The sequence below is a fragment of the Pteropus medius genome, unplaced genomic scaffold, assembly GCF_902729225.1.
Source record: "Pteropus medius unplaced genomic scaffold, Ma_sr-lr_union100, whole genome shotgun sequence".
Lineage (NCBI taxonomy): Eukaryota > Metazoa > Chordata > Mammalia > Chiroptera > Pteropodidae > Pteropus > Pteropus medius.
In genome coordinates this window covers 21287287-21302935 of record NW_024352787.1, presented here as the reverse complement: position 1 = coordinate 21302935, position 15649 = coordinate 21287287, and the positions used below count along the sequence as shown (strand labels likewise).

Sequence of the window (15649 nt, the reverse complement as noted above, 5' to 3'; positions counted from 1 at the left end):
AGAGCATTTCAATGATCAAGAAACAATGTATTTGTAAGGCACATTTCTTAAGTCCTAAGGTTCTAGCACAGAACACATTTATTCAATATAATATCGCTAAACTGTATTTCAAATGGATTCACCTTTCTTGCAGATGTTACCTTTTTAGAAAAACTGTAAGCTTGTAGTATTCAAGGTGAGCTAAAGTAAAGCAGTGGAAAAACAGGTGATTAATACATTCTGTATGCTTACAGAACTGAAAGCAGTAACTCCTTTTCATTAATTCTTAACAACTACATACCTCATAAACCTACAGAATTCCAAGAACTGGAATCTCTAAGAATTTAGTTTGTGTCTTGTATAAGTTACATATAATTTAAGAAAAGAAGAATCAAATCAGTATACCTGTAGAAATGAGGTTACTTCAAGAAGTTTATGAGTGAATTCATTTCTGCTTCTTTTTTGAAGTGTTAATACTTCAGTACAAGAACGACGGCAGCACAACTTCCACAGGAAACTTCTACATTTATTTTATACCAAAAAAGTTATGTGCAACAAATAAACATTCTTACATATTTACATTTGGTTTTTACCAGTTAGCAAAACTGTCCTAATCTCTGATAAAGAATATTCCCATCTGTATTAGAGAGGAAATCTGCCTAGTGAACTCCATTTTAAATGAATGTTTACTCTGGAGTTTAAAGCACTAGTAATAAATATTGATGGAACATACTATACAGATCATATACCTCATACTTAGGCCATGCTTAATACAGTTTTACAACAAAACGTTACACCTTTTCTGAGCCAATTTGTCAAAAACATGTTTAATTAAGTAGCCTGAACTCTCACCCTTCCCTCCGTTTTGAAGGGTAGTTCTCACAAATTAGGAATCATACGTGCTGCCTAACATGTTTGAATAGAGATGTTTTGCCAGTGCTTGCATGTTTGGGGAAAATACATGAGGACAAAAGGTGCATATTAGGTACTCCTTCCCAAATAGGTTACCAAAAATGATAGTGGGTTTCTTGTTGGCATCTGTTTAATACTGATTTTCACGATCTGTCAGCATTCATGGGTGTCAAGCAGTGGTACCAATCTAAGGTATGAAGTAATTGCTGAAGATAACTTTGCACTTTTGCTGAGAGTCTTAAAAATAAATATAAATGAAATATAAGCAAAGTAAGCCAACAAAGAGTGTAAATTTCACTGTAGCCTTGGTCCTGTATCCTACCTAGTATTAGATCCAAAGATCTCTTGTACCAAACGACAGATCTTTGTCTCTTCATATGAAAATAGTCAATGCTTTCACCGTCTTTAAAAGTAGTGGATTTAAGGAGAGGCTATATACATCAAGTAAAAGTAATTCCCGGCACACAGCTAGTTAAACCTGAGTTATTTCTCCAGAAGATTACCCTCACTGACAGCAACTAGCTGCAATAAAAACAAACAAACGAAATTCTCCAAACCACCTAGATTACCTAGAACTGATCATTTAACCACAACCTCTCTTATTTATTCAAATGATGTGACTATCAAGTAAATAAGAGGCTTCATTTGTTACAAATTATTTCAAAAACCGAGAAGCACGGAATTTCTGCTCCAAACAGAAATTTATTTTCCCTAATCTGCTCTTCAATGTTGGTGACTAATAATTTTGCAATGTTTAACTATTCAGTCTAACAGTCATAACAGTCCTCAAATTTTATAACACAGCATTTTCCCCACCTCTTCTGGTGTGGCATAGAGGGTGTAGAGGGGTCCCTAAATTCTCCCAGGGCAAAAATACCAAATAACACACACCAGGGTTCTTTCTGTTGCTTACTGATATAATGGCATTACAATGCTATTGTTTCAGGCAGAACGTGTTCACTGCTCAGTGAGAAAAAGGATATTAATTCTGGGTCATAGGAATGTGGCAAATTTTTTTATACAACTTAAACAGTGGTGTTTTCTCCCAGGCTTAGGAAAGCAAAGGAAAACTTGAAGGGTCTGGCTGAACATTTTTACATTTTCTCATCGAGTTTAAGACATTTGCAAAAATGCAACATCAAGACAAGCTTTAACTACACTCTGCTGATTGATACAAAATATGAAAAATCATATTAAACTGAGACGGGAGGAACCTATTTAGCACAATCAGTGCTATACACACCACAGAAGTCTTAACCATCAAGCCATTTCCACTATAGCTTAGAAATGAGAACCAGTAAACAGTTGGTAGAACTGGAAGCACTGCTACAACATGACCTCATTGCACAGTTCAACTTCAACATTAGGACTTGTTTCTCCATAAACACGAGACATCTAATCAATGTTTTCACAGTTCTTTAACTAATTTTAGAAATAAGAACAAAACAGGCATCAAAATATTCACATTCATGGGAAAAACATCAGCCTGGATGAAATCTGAATTAAACGATCTGTTATAAAACTGGTTTAAACTCAATAGTTCATTACAATTCAGATTTTATACCTGCTGTGGGCCAGGAGAATACACTGCATCAATTATGACAGTTGGAAACAGCTGCTGACTTTACACATATGTTACAGAGTAGAACCTGTCCTCTCCCTTCAAAAAGTAGGCAAATAAAGCACTCAAATCACTGGTCTACTTTTAACATGATGATTAATTGAATCGGAAGCAAAAACATTGCTACCACTTCTCAACCTAAGAAATAGAATGATCATACAGAACCTTTCTACAGAATGCAAATCATCTACATCATGCTAAGAAAGGACATTTCTGCCCAAGTTCAACACACAATATTTGGTTTGAGATTTAAGACAGAAGGCACTTTTAACATTTTGATATCAGATGTTAACCACAGAAACGGTGTCACAATTTCATTTGGGTTTAATGAACTCACTTTTAAAAATTCTACATTTGTGTAATTATAAGAAAGAGTAGTGACAACATTACTGTATTTCACCTTGAAATATTTCTACCTGTAGTGCTCCTCCTGATGAAGCAAGCTGAGCAGTGTGTTAGCTCTGAAGTTTACAGATCCAGGTTTACGATTTGACTCTGAAACAACTAACCTAGTCATCCAATTAGTGCAGAAAGAAACAGAAAACACTACAGGGCTACCCAAGAGCAATACTACTATGGAGTGAGTGGGCTTATACTGGTTATTTCAGGGTCATAATACTGTCTGTTTGACTGGCACCACTGTTAAGACAAAATATCTGCATGAAAATTCAACTGCTGTAAGAGACTTTACCTTAAAATGTCCAGCTATCCTCCAAAGAAATCTACCCATTTCCCCATCTCTAGTGTCCTGAAGGCCTTGGACTTAATGATTTATTTAGTAACATGACTCATTCTGTAAGGTTATAATTGATCCAGTTTTATGACTAGACATGTCTGACTTGAGTGTCCAAATAGTTCTTTCCTTTCAGAGGAAGGAGAGGAAAAGGAACCACTCCATTATTTTTGATGTCAATGCTGGACCCACAGCTTTCAGTCCTTACCACCCACAAGATGCTCTGTAAGGACCTACTATTTTCACTATTTCTTGAGTCAATGTTGAGCTGACAATTCATTGCTACTCTTCAACTAAACTGTACAGTAAGTTCTGCAGGGCTGGATCCAATAACTCTACCTTTATTTACAAATATAACGTAAACAGATTCTAGTTGAATCTACATGTTTAAATCCATCAGCTAAAAACATATTACATATTGTAAACATGGCAATATTTAATACAGTATCTATTCTAAAATATTTTCATGTCATGATCACATTTGTTATACCTGAAATTGAATTTATACACAGTGGAGAATTACTAGCAATGGTTGCTCACTTTACAATTGAAGGAAGGGGGCTAGGGCTATATTTAATTATTTTAGAAACATCTTCAAAGTAAAGTTAAAGCTTGTCTTTGATTGGTTCGGCCTATGTTTTTTGTTTGTTTTTGTATCCATATTTAAAATGAAGATTGACACAGAAAATACCCTTCTAATTTACAAGATTTTAAAAAATCAGTTTAAGATTCTTAGGGAAAGTGTCTGTTGTAAATTAAAAAAAATGCTGCAAATAAACAACGGAAAAGGGATCTTCAGACTGTCAGAGTTCGTTAGTCCTGCTTGGGCTGCAGTTGCCGTTTCCAGGCCTCATTCAAGTAAACTAGTCGTTTGTAGTTGATGATAAGAAGAATGAAGTTCAGCACGTATGTGAAGACGCAGATGATGCAAAACTCCTTTAGCACAAAGTACAGAATGTAGGCTAGGTACAAAGAACCTACTACAGACACGATGGAGGATGTCATGAGGATTAAAGCTGCAACTGCACTTGCTGTCATGCCTGCAAGAGAAAGAGACATTTGGCTCAATCAGACCTAGACACCACAGAGAAAGTTTTTGAGTTAAAAAGGTAACAATTTGTGATTTGCTACAGTGTTAGAATACCGATCTTACTGCAAACACTATGAAATTTGAGAACAAAAACTACTGGCCTATTTTATTAAAATTTTGCAGGTTGACTTTGCATATAGAATACCAATTTTATAGCTGCAAAGGTTTTGACTTGTCGATATTCTAGAAAAAATATTACTTATTTCATAAACTAGCCTAACTGAAGGCACACAAAGAAAAATGTAGTCTTGCAATTACATTATACAATGAAGCTGATTTGTAAAACTGACAGCCCCACCTTTCTTAATGAAGAAAGGAACGTGAGGACCACAACCTTCTCTTCCAAGCAGGACACATTTTCCCTGGCCTTTTCACTACAGGCTCCCCATCTGTGGAAAGTAAAATTTGCTTTCCCATATTTAGATCAAATTTATCAAAAGTCCATAATGGGAGAAGATTACACCAACATGCTGCTGAAAAAGGAAAAAAAGAAATTTCAGAAAGGGCTCACCCTGGACAATAAGGGAAACCACATTTGGCCACTAGGCCACATGTAGGTCATACCAGATCAAGAACAAAGGCAGTTGGGTGTGTTAAGCTGGGGCCCTCATGACACAAACTTGCCGGAATTCTTGATGCTATCTGACATCTTTAAATGTATTGTTTTGTACTGAGAACATGCATTTACTTTCAGAGAGAGGAGAAAAAAGAGCATATTAAAATACCCAACAACTAATGGATGAGAATAACAGGAATAGAAAAAAATAATAGGTGATAGGAGGTTTGAAGAGGTTATAGTTAAGGAGCTGAAATCCCTGCTTCCTGTTAATGGGAAGTTGCCTGTGGGCTACAGCCTAGCCACAGGGGCCTGACTTCAGTCAGTACTAGAAGTATGACATCAGTCATACTAGAAGTATGATGAATTAATCAGGTTCTTCAAGACTAAGATGCTGTTGGATTACCTATGCCAGGTACTGACAAATGTGACTGACCACCTGCTTTTCTAAAGATTTATTGGAACCCAGCCACACTCAGTGTCTGTGGCTGCCTTCACACTCGAATGGCTGAGTAGTTGCGACAGCCAACAAAGCCTAAATTATTTTCTATCTGGCTCTTTACTAAAAAAATTTGTTTACCTCACCTATGCTAAACATCTAAAACTTCAAAAAATGATGCTATCACCTTAATGTTAACCTATGAAAGTTAGTTTCAAAATGATATGGACAAGTTGTTAACTGTAATATTGGGATAATAATCATGACTATCTCCCCTAAGACTACTGTGTAGATTAAAAGAGTTAATAGTTACACTTGAAATGCTCCATAAATACTAGCTATTAGTTAAATATTTGTACCAAACTTGTCCTAATGTAACATAACTCAGGATAAAATTCCCAATGGAATTTAAAAGGTGCTATAACTCTAAATAAATGGAGTATTTTGCAGCTATAAGAATGAGGACACTTAATGTATTGCTGTGGAAAGATCACCACGATACATCAGTCAAGCAAAAAAAAAAAATGTATGCAGAATGGTGTGTATACCATCTGACTTTTATGTTTAAAAAAGGAGGAATATGCCTTAAGAAACTCTAATGATGACAACAAGCTACCAGTCAGGGATCAGAGGCAGTAGAAAGAGGACAGAGGGTGGCAAGGGTAGGACGGAGTTTTCAGTGTAAAGCATGTTTTCTTTTTCTTTTTTCTTTTTTTTTTTACTTTTAAACCAGGTGAATGTATTACCTATGGAAATATTAAAGTGAAAATGCTGTATCTCTAACAACTTAGGGGGGAGTAAAGATGATGCGCTCTGGAAACTGATGAGTTCAAATGTGCCTCCAATGGTAAAGACACTGACATTAAAAATGCACATGAATACATAAATATGAATAGGAATATTAACCATTGAAATGCAAGAGCAAAAAATGGATATAACTGTAAAAGTATAAAAACTTGTACAATCAAAATTCACAAAAGATAGGTTAAATGTTTGCAACAAATATGAAAATAGACTATTATGAGAAGCCCAATAACTAAATTGGCAATAAAAAGAAATTAAAATATAGTAAAATTAAAGTAATAGCTACTAATATGTAACTATTCAATTAGGTATTTTACAGAACACACTTTTAAAAAATGAAAGTAGATGAAGCTTTGGGAAACCTGACAATTGAAGGAAAAGCAAGTTTGCTAATACCTATTAAGATCCATTTAAAAATCTGATTTTTGACTCATTCCTCCCATGTTTGGAAATTTATTCTGTGGAAATAATTCAAAGAGGGAAGGGTATGTGTGAAGGGGATTTTAAACAAGTTGATCACCACTGTGTTACTCAGAACATGAAAAAATTTGAAACCCTGATGTCAACAACAACAAAGCACTTAAGAGGACAGACAATATAAGAGTTTGTATAAAATTAAGTGAAAAAAGCAGAAGGCAATGGAAATAGCAGATATGCAAAAGTGATGGAGTTATGGATATCGTTTACCATTGTTTTCTTAGTGCATATATTTAAAAATAGCTACAGAGTATATAAAATAGTAAGATAAAAGGTTTCCAGGGAAGACTGTTTGGAGTAGTAATTTCCTTGAATGGGACAGGTTTTTCTGATCATCATGAGATGCCACTATCCCTGATTAAACACCAACAGATACCAAAGTCAGCATTAGCATCATCAAAATCTTAGTGAACCAAGTTTCACAACACAAAAGTGTGTAAGAAACTACTGGTTCTATCATATGCTTTTATTTAATAAAGACACGCTTCAAGGCAAAGATACAAACTTCTAAATGGAAGGTAATAAAAAAGCTCATTTTTGTATTACTATATACATACTTACCAAGTAATAACTGTAGTATATAAAATATAAGTCCAAAGACACTGTTTGGCTGATTTAATACACCATCCTTTCCAAAAATGGAACCCAAAAGACCAAATCCTCGACCCCATCTGTAAAATAAGGAAAACCAGTAACCCTATATTTGAGTTTTCCTATTTTGAAAAATGTAAAATTATCTGAGAATGTCATGCCAATATACCCATCCGAATCTCTAAGATGCCAATTCTTAAATAGCCTTTTTTTCCAAAAGGTAAGACATAGTATTCTTTTTCTGATGTCATCAGAACGGCTAATTTGCAGGAGGCTCTTTCAATTTCAGCTAGGGTCTCTTAGCAGCAGCACCACTGACAGTTTATGCTCATTCTTTGTGTAAGGGGTGGTTCGGTGCATCACAGCATGTTTAGTAGTATCCTTGGCCCCTACCCACTAGATGCTAGTAGTACTCTGCCAGTTGTGGCCACCAAAAATGTCCCCTGGGGGCAAAATCACCCTCAGTTGAAAGTCATTGATTTAAGTTGTCCTATTCATTCAAAGCATGTAGACTGACAAAGGCCCAAGAACACATCTAACGTACACCTATATTTAGAGCAATTCCTTCTGGGAGACAACTGAAGGCCAACTGAACAGCTTCTGCACAACAAACGAAAGAGAGAGACTGCATAGATAAGGTTGGGGAACCATGAGAACACTCCAGAACCTGAGGAACCGCTGGCTGAGCACTACCGTTTGTTTCCCCTGCACTTGCACAGCAGGCGAAACTCTATTCAGGTTCTCTGGTCAACCTGCAGGGCTGCTGCAGCATGTACCCAGCCAATCCTCCCGGAGCTAGCTCTAGCACGAACAGGAGGGCACCATAGCATGCGTGCAAGAGGTCCCTCCACCTGGAGATTGATCTGGCAGGTATGGCAGGGCGCTGGATAAAGTGCAGAGCTAGCAAAATGCTGAGGTATCCATTTGTAGGGCTGCCTTGTCCAAAGAAACTGCAGAGATACTGGAACACTGCTGTGGCCCACTGAGAGAAGGTACAGAACTGGCAAAGCATCACAGTACCCACAGGTAGGGCTGCTCTGTGCAGAGTTAGCGGGGCACTGCTGCCCACATAAGTGGGGTTGCCCCAACTGAGAGGGTGCAAACGAGCGATGTGCAGTGGTACAGACTCATTGCCCCATCTAGAGAAAGTGTGGAGCCAGCAGGGTTTTACGACACCTTCACTCAGAGCAGCCCCGCCCTGAACCCATTCCTTCTTGCCAGGCTTCACGCATCTGCTCCAACTACAACCTGCTTGCCAAAACCATCCCACACACAGTCTACACAGAAGCTACTTTGTCAAGATTGGGAGAGCACTTCAAAGAGTTAGAAAATGTAACAAAGAACCAATCAGAGATGAAGAATATAATAACTAAAAAGAAGAATAAATTAGAGGAATCAACATCAAATCAGTTAATACAGAACAGATTAGTGACCTGGAAGACAGAATGGTGGAAATCACCCCAGCAAAATCAAAAGTGAATTCTAAAAAATGAAGAGAATAAGTGACTTCTGGGATAACATCTAGTGCGCTAACATTCACATTATAGGAATTCCAGAAGGAGAAGAGACAGAGAAAGTGACACAAAGTATATATGAAGAAATAATGGCTGAAAACTTTCCTAAGGGGAAGGAAACAGATCTCCAAGTTCAGCAAGCACAGAGAATTAGTTTCTAACAAGATGAACCCAAAGAGGCCCACACCAAGACACAGTGTAATTAAAATGGCAAAAGTTAAGGATAAAGAGTCAATTTTAAAGGCAGCAAGAATGACAAAATAAGTCACATACAAGGGACTCTCCAAAAGGCTATCAGCTGATTTCTCAGCAGCAACTCTATAGGTCAGAAGGAAGTAGCAGGAAAGAAAAGTGCTGAAAGAAAGAAACCTACAACCTAGAATATTACATTCAACAAAGTTATCATTCAGATTGAAGGAGAGAGTTTCCCAGACAAACAAAAAGTATTTGAGTTCACCAACGCTAAACTGGCTTTACCAGAAATGTTAAAGGGTCTTCTTTATGCAGAAAAGAAAAAGTCATAACCAGAAGTAAGAAAATACAAGAAAGAAAAAAAATCTCACTGGTAAAGGCAAATATATAATACACACAGTGAATCAATCACTTAACCCATTTCCCATTTGCCCCAAGAATACTCGCCAGCAATACTTGGCGCTGCAGCATTTACCCGAAGATAACTTGTGGATGACAGTACTAACCTTACCCCCAAAGTCTACCATTATTATTTTCACATCGCTCTAGTGTATTGATAGTCTTTGGAAATAAATAGCATCATTCTATTTATAGCACTGTTTTTAGTAGTGGTATTTCCATTTACAAAATACAGTAATTCTTGATTGCTAAAATTGTCAAATCCTAGAAAACATAGCATTCCTATACATGATGTTAAATGAATGCTGGCAGTGAGCTGCACTTGTTTTTTCTAAACAAGAAAAGGGTTAAAAAGCTATTATGAAGGTTAAAAGACAAAAGTAGCAAAATTAACTATAAATACAATAAACAGTCAGGGGATACACAAAACAAAAAGACATAAAACATGGTGACAAAAACAAGGAATGGAGGGGAAAGTAAAAATACAGTGCTTTTAGAATATGTTTGAATTTAAATGCTTATCAGCTGAAAATAGAATACTATAGATATAGATGGATATTATATGTGAAACTCATGATAACCATAACCTAAAAACCTACAAAAAGTAAAGAGAAAGAAATTCAATTAAAATGCTAGAGGAAACCAGTAAATCAAAAAGAAAGGGATCAAGAAGAGAGAAGAATTAAAAACAACCAAAAAAAAAAAAATTAACAAAACGTTGTAATAAACACATACCTATCAATAATTATTTTTTTTTAGGTGAGGCAACCCTTGGTTGACCTCACAGATTGCAAGGACCTTGTCGGCTTACAATCCCTTATTTTTTATTTTTTAAGCCTACAGCACCTGGTCTTCCTAGGTGGTCTCCCATCCAAATAAATACACCAGGCCAGACCCTGCTTAGCTTCCGAGATTAGACGGGACCGAGCTTGTTCAGGGTACCATGGCCGTAGACTCAATTACTTTAAATTTAAACGGACTAACTGCTATGATCAAAAGACATAAAGTGGTAGAAAGGATTATACAAAAAATAAGACCCATCTACAAACTGCCTGCTTTACCTTCATCTGGTCACACACATTTTAAAAAGCATGCGCCCACTTGTAAATTATCCAAACATCAGGAATTAAAACAAGGGGCTTACAGGCTTGAAAGAATATCTTAGGCTTCAGAACAAAACAAAACCAATTAAATACAGAAAATTTCTTTGCTCAAAACACAAAGATATTTTATGTTTAATGGAAGGTTTTGTTTGTTTGTTTTAAAGGAACACTTTAGGGACAAAAACTAAGCTGCTCGTGTTGCCTGAGGCAGGCGGGGCCTGGCTTCTCTTCCTTGAAGGCCTTTCACAAAATACAGATGCCAGCATTCACTGGCCTCGATGTTCACCCCTCCCCAAATCCCACCCCACACGTGCCTGCCATCTGTAAGTGCAGCACCCTGGGCCCACCCTGGGGACAACTGGCAGGGGCTACAGTGCATCCAGGATGTGGCTGACCTTGGTGATCAGCTCCTGTCACTTTCCAGAGATAAGTTTCTTGTTCCCAATGTCCATGTCTTTCTTAAGCTTGCCAGTCACTAGCCACCCTGCTTTCACTGCTGACTTCAGCACCAGCTCCTTGACCTGTGCCTCCAGTTTGCATTTTGTTCACTTTGTCACACAGGTCAGAGCCCTCTGTCTACAGCCTGGACTGCAGCAGCACAGTCTCCCTGGTCAAGGCCTCGTGTTCCGTTTCCAGTCTCTTCTTGCCACTGTTGAGGGTGGACACATCTTGGGACTGCTTATACCTGCTGCCATCTCATGAAAGTGATGGCAGGGACCTACTCTCTTATTGCCCAGGGTCGAGACCTGCTCTGTGATGCAGGCCATCTTCATCCTGGCTTCTGCGGACGGATCCTTTGTGATGGAAAAGTCCAGCCTGATGTAGATGATGACCATGAAGAACAAGATAGAGAAAGCAGTCACCAGCACGGGCTTCTGCAGCATGGGCACCTTGCAGCGATTTCCTGATTGTGCTGTTCTACCAGATTTTTCTTGTAGGCAACAATCATAGGATGACCAAATGTGTCCAGGTAGGTGTAGTGCAGCTCATCTGGGACGTGGCTGATTTCACAGGGACTGTCAAGTTGGATGTTCTTGGCCCCTTCGGGCAAGATGATCTTCACAGCCAGAGAATCTATTTGCTCATCAAACGTGGTCCACAAACCTCATCTTCAGTGCATACTGGTCAACCAAATTATAGCAGTACTCATAGTTTAGGAGATTGTAGCCAACGATGTAATAGGTCTTCCACTCTCCAAAAAAGAGGGAAGCGAGACTGGATTTCCATCTCTATGGATTGATCCAAAACAAGGAGGTCGCTGGTGGAAACACTGCTAATCTCATCCCACTAATAAACATCACAGATAGTGGCAGGGAGGATAGTCTTAAAAGAACGATGGAGGGTATACCACTACCTGGTTGTCTCTGGTAATCACAGTGTGAAAAAGGCCCCTTAAGCACAGCCCCTGTTTGCTGTAAGTTCACATTTCTTCCACAGCAATATTATCCCAGTGAGAGACCTCGATGACTCAGGTCTTGCTGATGATAGTCAGGAACGGGCTGTTGTTCTCATAATGCACTTTAAAAGTATCATGACTATAAGCAGGGATGTTCCTGAAAGGTCCATAATCTAAGAGGTCCTCAGACCGTGTCAGGTTCTCCAACTTGGTGCAGCCCTTCACATATTGAGAGGCAAGCTTCAGACACATGGTTTGTATCTTCACATATTGAGAGGCAAGCTTCAGACACATGGACAAGGAGAGTAGAAATAATGGTTGCCCTCAAACACCACAACTGTTTCTCTGACTGACTGATTTGGATTAGATATGGTAGAAGCACATGGGTGTAGCCTATTTCCACAATGACTGGATCTTGAACCAAGAGCAAATGAAAGCTTGACCATGAAGAATATCCCATTTTACCCTTAATTTTAATTTCTTGTACTTCCAGATTGTTCTTTTCCTCATCTGCTTCTTTCACCTGCACACTGAACTGTGCCAGCCAAGCCTTGAGCTCTGACTCCAAGACCAGAAGGAAGGAGATGGCGTGGGCGTTGGAGGGGTGTTGATGCTGGGCCCATGTTAGCTGTCACCTTGGCCAGGTGCCTGCTCAGGGCCACTGTGCGCTTCATGTCTTCGCTGACTAGCAGTGGTGTGTCGGGATGCTGCTGGCGTTGGGTCCCAGGCCCTGAGCAGCAGGAGCAGAAGCAGGCAGGCAGCAGGGACTGCCACCCCGCCTCCAACCACTGTGCAGCTGCGCACTGGGCCCAGGCTCACAAGAAACTTACTTTGGATGGAAAGAGACACACAGACTGAAAGTGAAGGGATGGAAAAGATATTCCATGCAAACAAATGAGAGGAAAGCTGGTGGGGGCGGGGCGGGGGGAGGATGTGCGGCAATACTCAGACAAAATAGACTTTAAGACAAAAAGAGACAAAGAAAAACATTACATAATGATAAAGTGGTCAATCCAAGAAGAGGATATAACAATTTTAAGTATCTAGACACCCAACATGGGAGTAGCCAAGTATATAAACCAAATATTAATGGAGATAAAGGCAGAAATTAACAGTAATACAATGATAGTGGAGATTAAGGTACTCCACTTACCTCAATAAATAGATCACTCAGACAGAAAATTAATAAGAAAACAATGGTTTTAAATGCCATATTAGACTAGAATGACTTAACTGGTAATTATAGAATATTTCATCCCCAAAATGCAGATTACACATTTGTCTCAAATGCACAAGGAACATGTAGACCACATATCGGGCCACAAAACAGGCCTCAATAAATTTAAAAAGATTGAAATTATATCAAGTATATTTTCTGACCATAATGGCATGAAACTAGAAATCAACTGAAGAAAAATGGAAAACACACAAATACATGGCAATTAAACATGTTACTAAGCAACCAATGGATCAAAGAAGAAATCAAACAAGAAATAAAAAAACTACCTTGAGACAAATGAAAACACAACTTTACAAAATTTATGGGAAGCAGCAAAAGCAGTATTAAGAGGAAAGTTCATAGGTATACAGGCCTACCTCAAGAAGCAGGAAAAATCCCAAATAAACAATCTAACTTTACACCTAAAGGAATCAGAAAAAGAAGAACAAACAAAACTCAAAGTATAAAGAAGGAAATAATAAGATCAGAGTGGAAATAAATAAAACAGAAACTAAAATATAATAGAAAATATCAATGAAACTAAGAGCTGGCTCTCTAAAAGGATAAACAAAATGGACAAACCTCTTGCAAGACTCATCGAGCAAAAGAGAGCCCAAATAAATAAAATCAGATATTAAAGACATTACAACTAACACCACAGAAATACAAAGCATCATTAAAGAATACCACGAACAAGTATATGCCAACAAATTGGACAATCTGGAATAAATAAATTTCTAGAAATATACAGCCTTCAAGGATCAGACCAGGAATAAACAGAATCTGGACCGATCAATTAAGAGCAATGAAAATGAAGCAATAATAATTTAAAAATTCCCAACAAACAAAAGCCCTAGACTAGATGGCTTCAAAGGTGAATTCTACCAAATATTTATAGAATTAATACCTATAGTCAAATTATTCCAAACTCATTTATTAGGCCAGTATTACTCTGACACCAAAACAGACAAAGAAACTACAAAAAACGGAGAATTACGGGCCAATATCCCTGATGAACATAGAGGCAAAAATTCTCAACAAAATATTAGCAAACTGAATTCAACAATACATTAAAAGGATGATATACCATGATCAAGTGAGATTTACACCAGGGATGCAAGGGTGGTTCAACATCCACAAAACAATTAATGTAATTCATCACATCAGCAAAACCAAGGATAAGAATCATATGATTATCTCGATAGAGGCAGAAAAAACTTTTGACAAAATTCAACATCCATTTATAAAATCTCCCAACAAAGTGGTATAGAAGGAACTTTATCTCGGCATGATGAGCCCACAGTTAACATAATGTTCCATGGTGAAAAGCTGAGAGGAACAGATCAGGAACAAAACGATGCCCACACACACCACTGTTATTCAATATAGTATTGGAAGTCCTCGTCACAGCAATCAGAGAAGAAAAAGAAATAAAAACCATCCAAATTGTAAAGGAAGAAGTAAGGAATCCACCAAAGAATTAATGGAATTAATAAATTCAGTAAAGTCACAGGACACAAAATGAACATATGGAAATCCATTACATTTCTATACATTAATATTGAATGACTAGAAGGAGAAATTAAGAAAACAATCCCATTTATAAGTGCATCAAAAAGAATAAAATAGCTAGGAATAAATTTAACCAAACAGATGAAAGACCTGTACTCTGATACTATAAGAAACGAAAAAAAGAAATTGAGAACATAAATGGAAGGATATACCCTGCTCACGGATCGGAAGGATTAACATTGTTATAATGACCATACTACCCAAAACAACAATGCAACCCCCGTCAAAATACTGATGACATGCATCTCAGAACTAAAACAAATAATCCTAAAATTTATATGGAATCACAAAAGACCACAAAGAGCCAAAATAATTTTGAGAAAAAAGTACAAAGTTGATGGTACCATGCTCCCTGATTTCAAAATATACCACAAAGCTATAATCATCAAAACAGTACGGTACTGGCACAAAAAGCGGACACATAGATCAATGGAACAGAATAGCACAGAAATAAACCCTTGCTTATATGGTCAACTAATCTATGACAAAAGGGGCCAGAATATACAATGGAGAAATGCCAGTTTCTTCAATAAGTGGTGTTGGGAAAACTGGACAGTTACATGGAAACTGGACCACTTTCTTATACCATATATAATAATAAACTCAAAATGGATTCAGTACTTAAATGTAAAACCTGAAACCATGAAACTCCTAGAAGAAAGCATAAGTAATCAGTCTGAGTAATACCTTTATGGATATGTCACCCCAAGGAAGGGAAACAAAAGCAAAAACAAACAAATGAGACTTCATCAAACTAAAAAGCTTCTGAACAATGAAGGCAACCATCAACAAAATGAAAATAACAACTTACTAAATGGGAGAAGATATTCACCAATGATACATCTGAGAAGGGATTAATATCCAAAATATATAAAGAACTCATAAAGCACGAAAAAAATAAAAAAATCTCATTAAAAAATGGGCAGAGGACCTGAAAAGACATTTCTCCAAAAAGGACATACAGATGGCCAATAGACATAGGAAAAGCTGCTCACCATCATTAATCATCAAGGAAATGCAAATTAAAACCACAATGAGCTATCATCTCACAC

General features: G+C 37.6%; 1 protein-coding gene across 2 annotated transcripts in view; it reads right to left on the bottom strand.

The window, feature by feature from the left end:
• Positions 1-484: 484 nt before the first annotated feature.
• The window catches only part of VKORC1L1 (vitamin K epoxide reductase complex subunit 1L1), a 64965-nt gene continuing 49800 nt past the window's right edge, over positions 485-15649 (bottom strand). The window contains exons 2-4 of one of the 2 annotated variants that reach the window (XM_039849552.1): positions 7173-7282; positions 4634-4808; positions 4067-4285 (exon numbers count right to left, since the gene is read on the bottom strand). In XM_039849552.1, the coding sequence (XP_039705486.1) occupies positions 4639-4808; positions 7173-7282 (280 nt within the window). In that variant the 3' untranslated portion in view covers positions 4067-4285; positions 4634-4638. Of the gene's footprint in view, positions 4286-4633; positions 4809-7172; positions 7283-15649 lie in introns of both variants that reach the window. The other variant, XM_039849551.1, reaches the window with a different exon arrangement.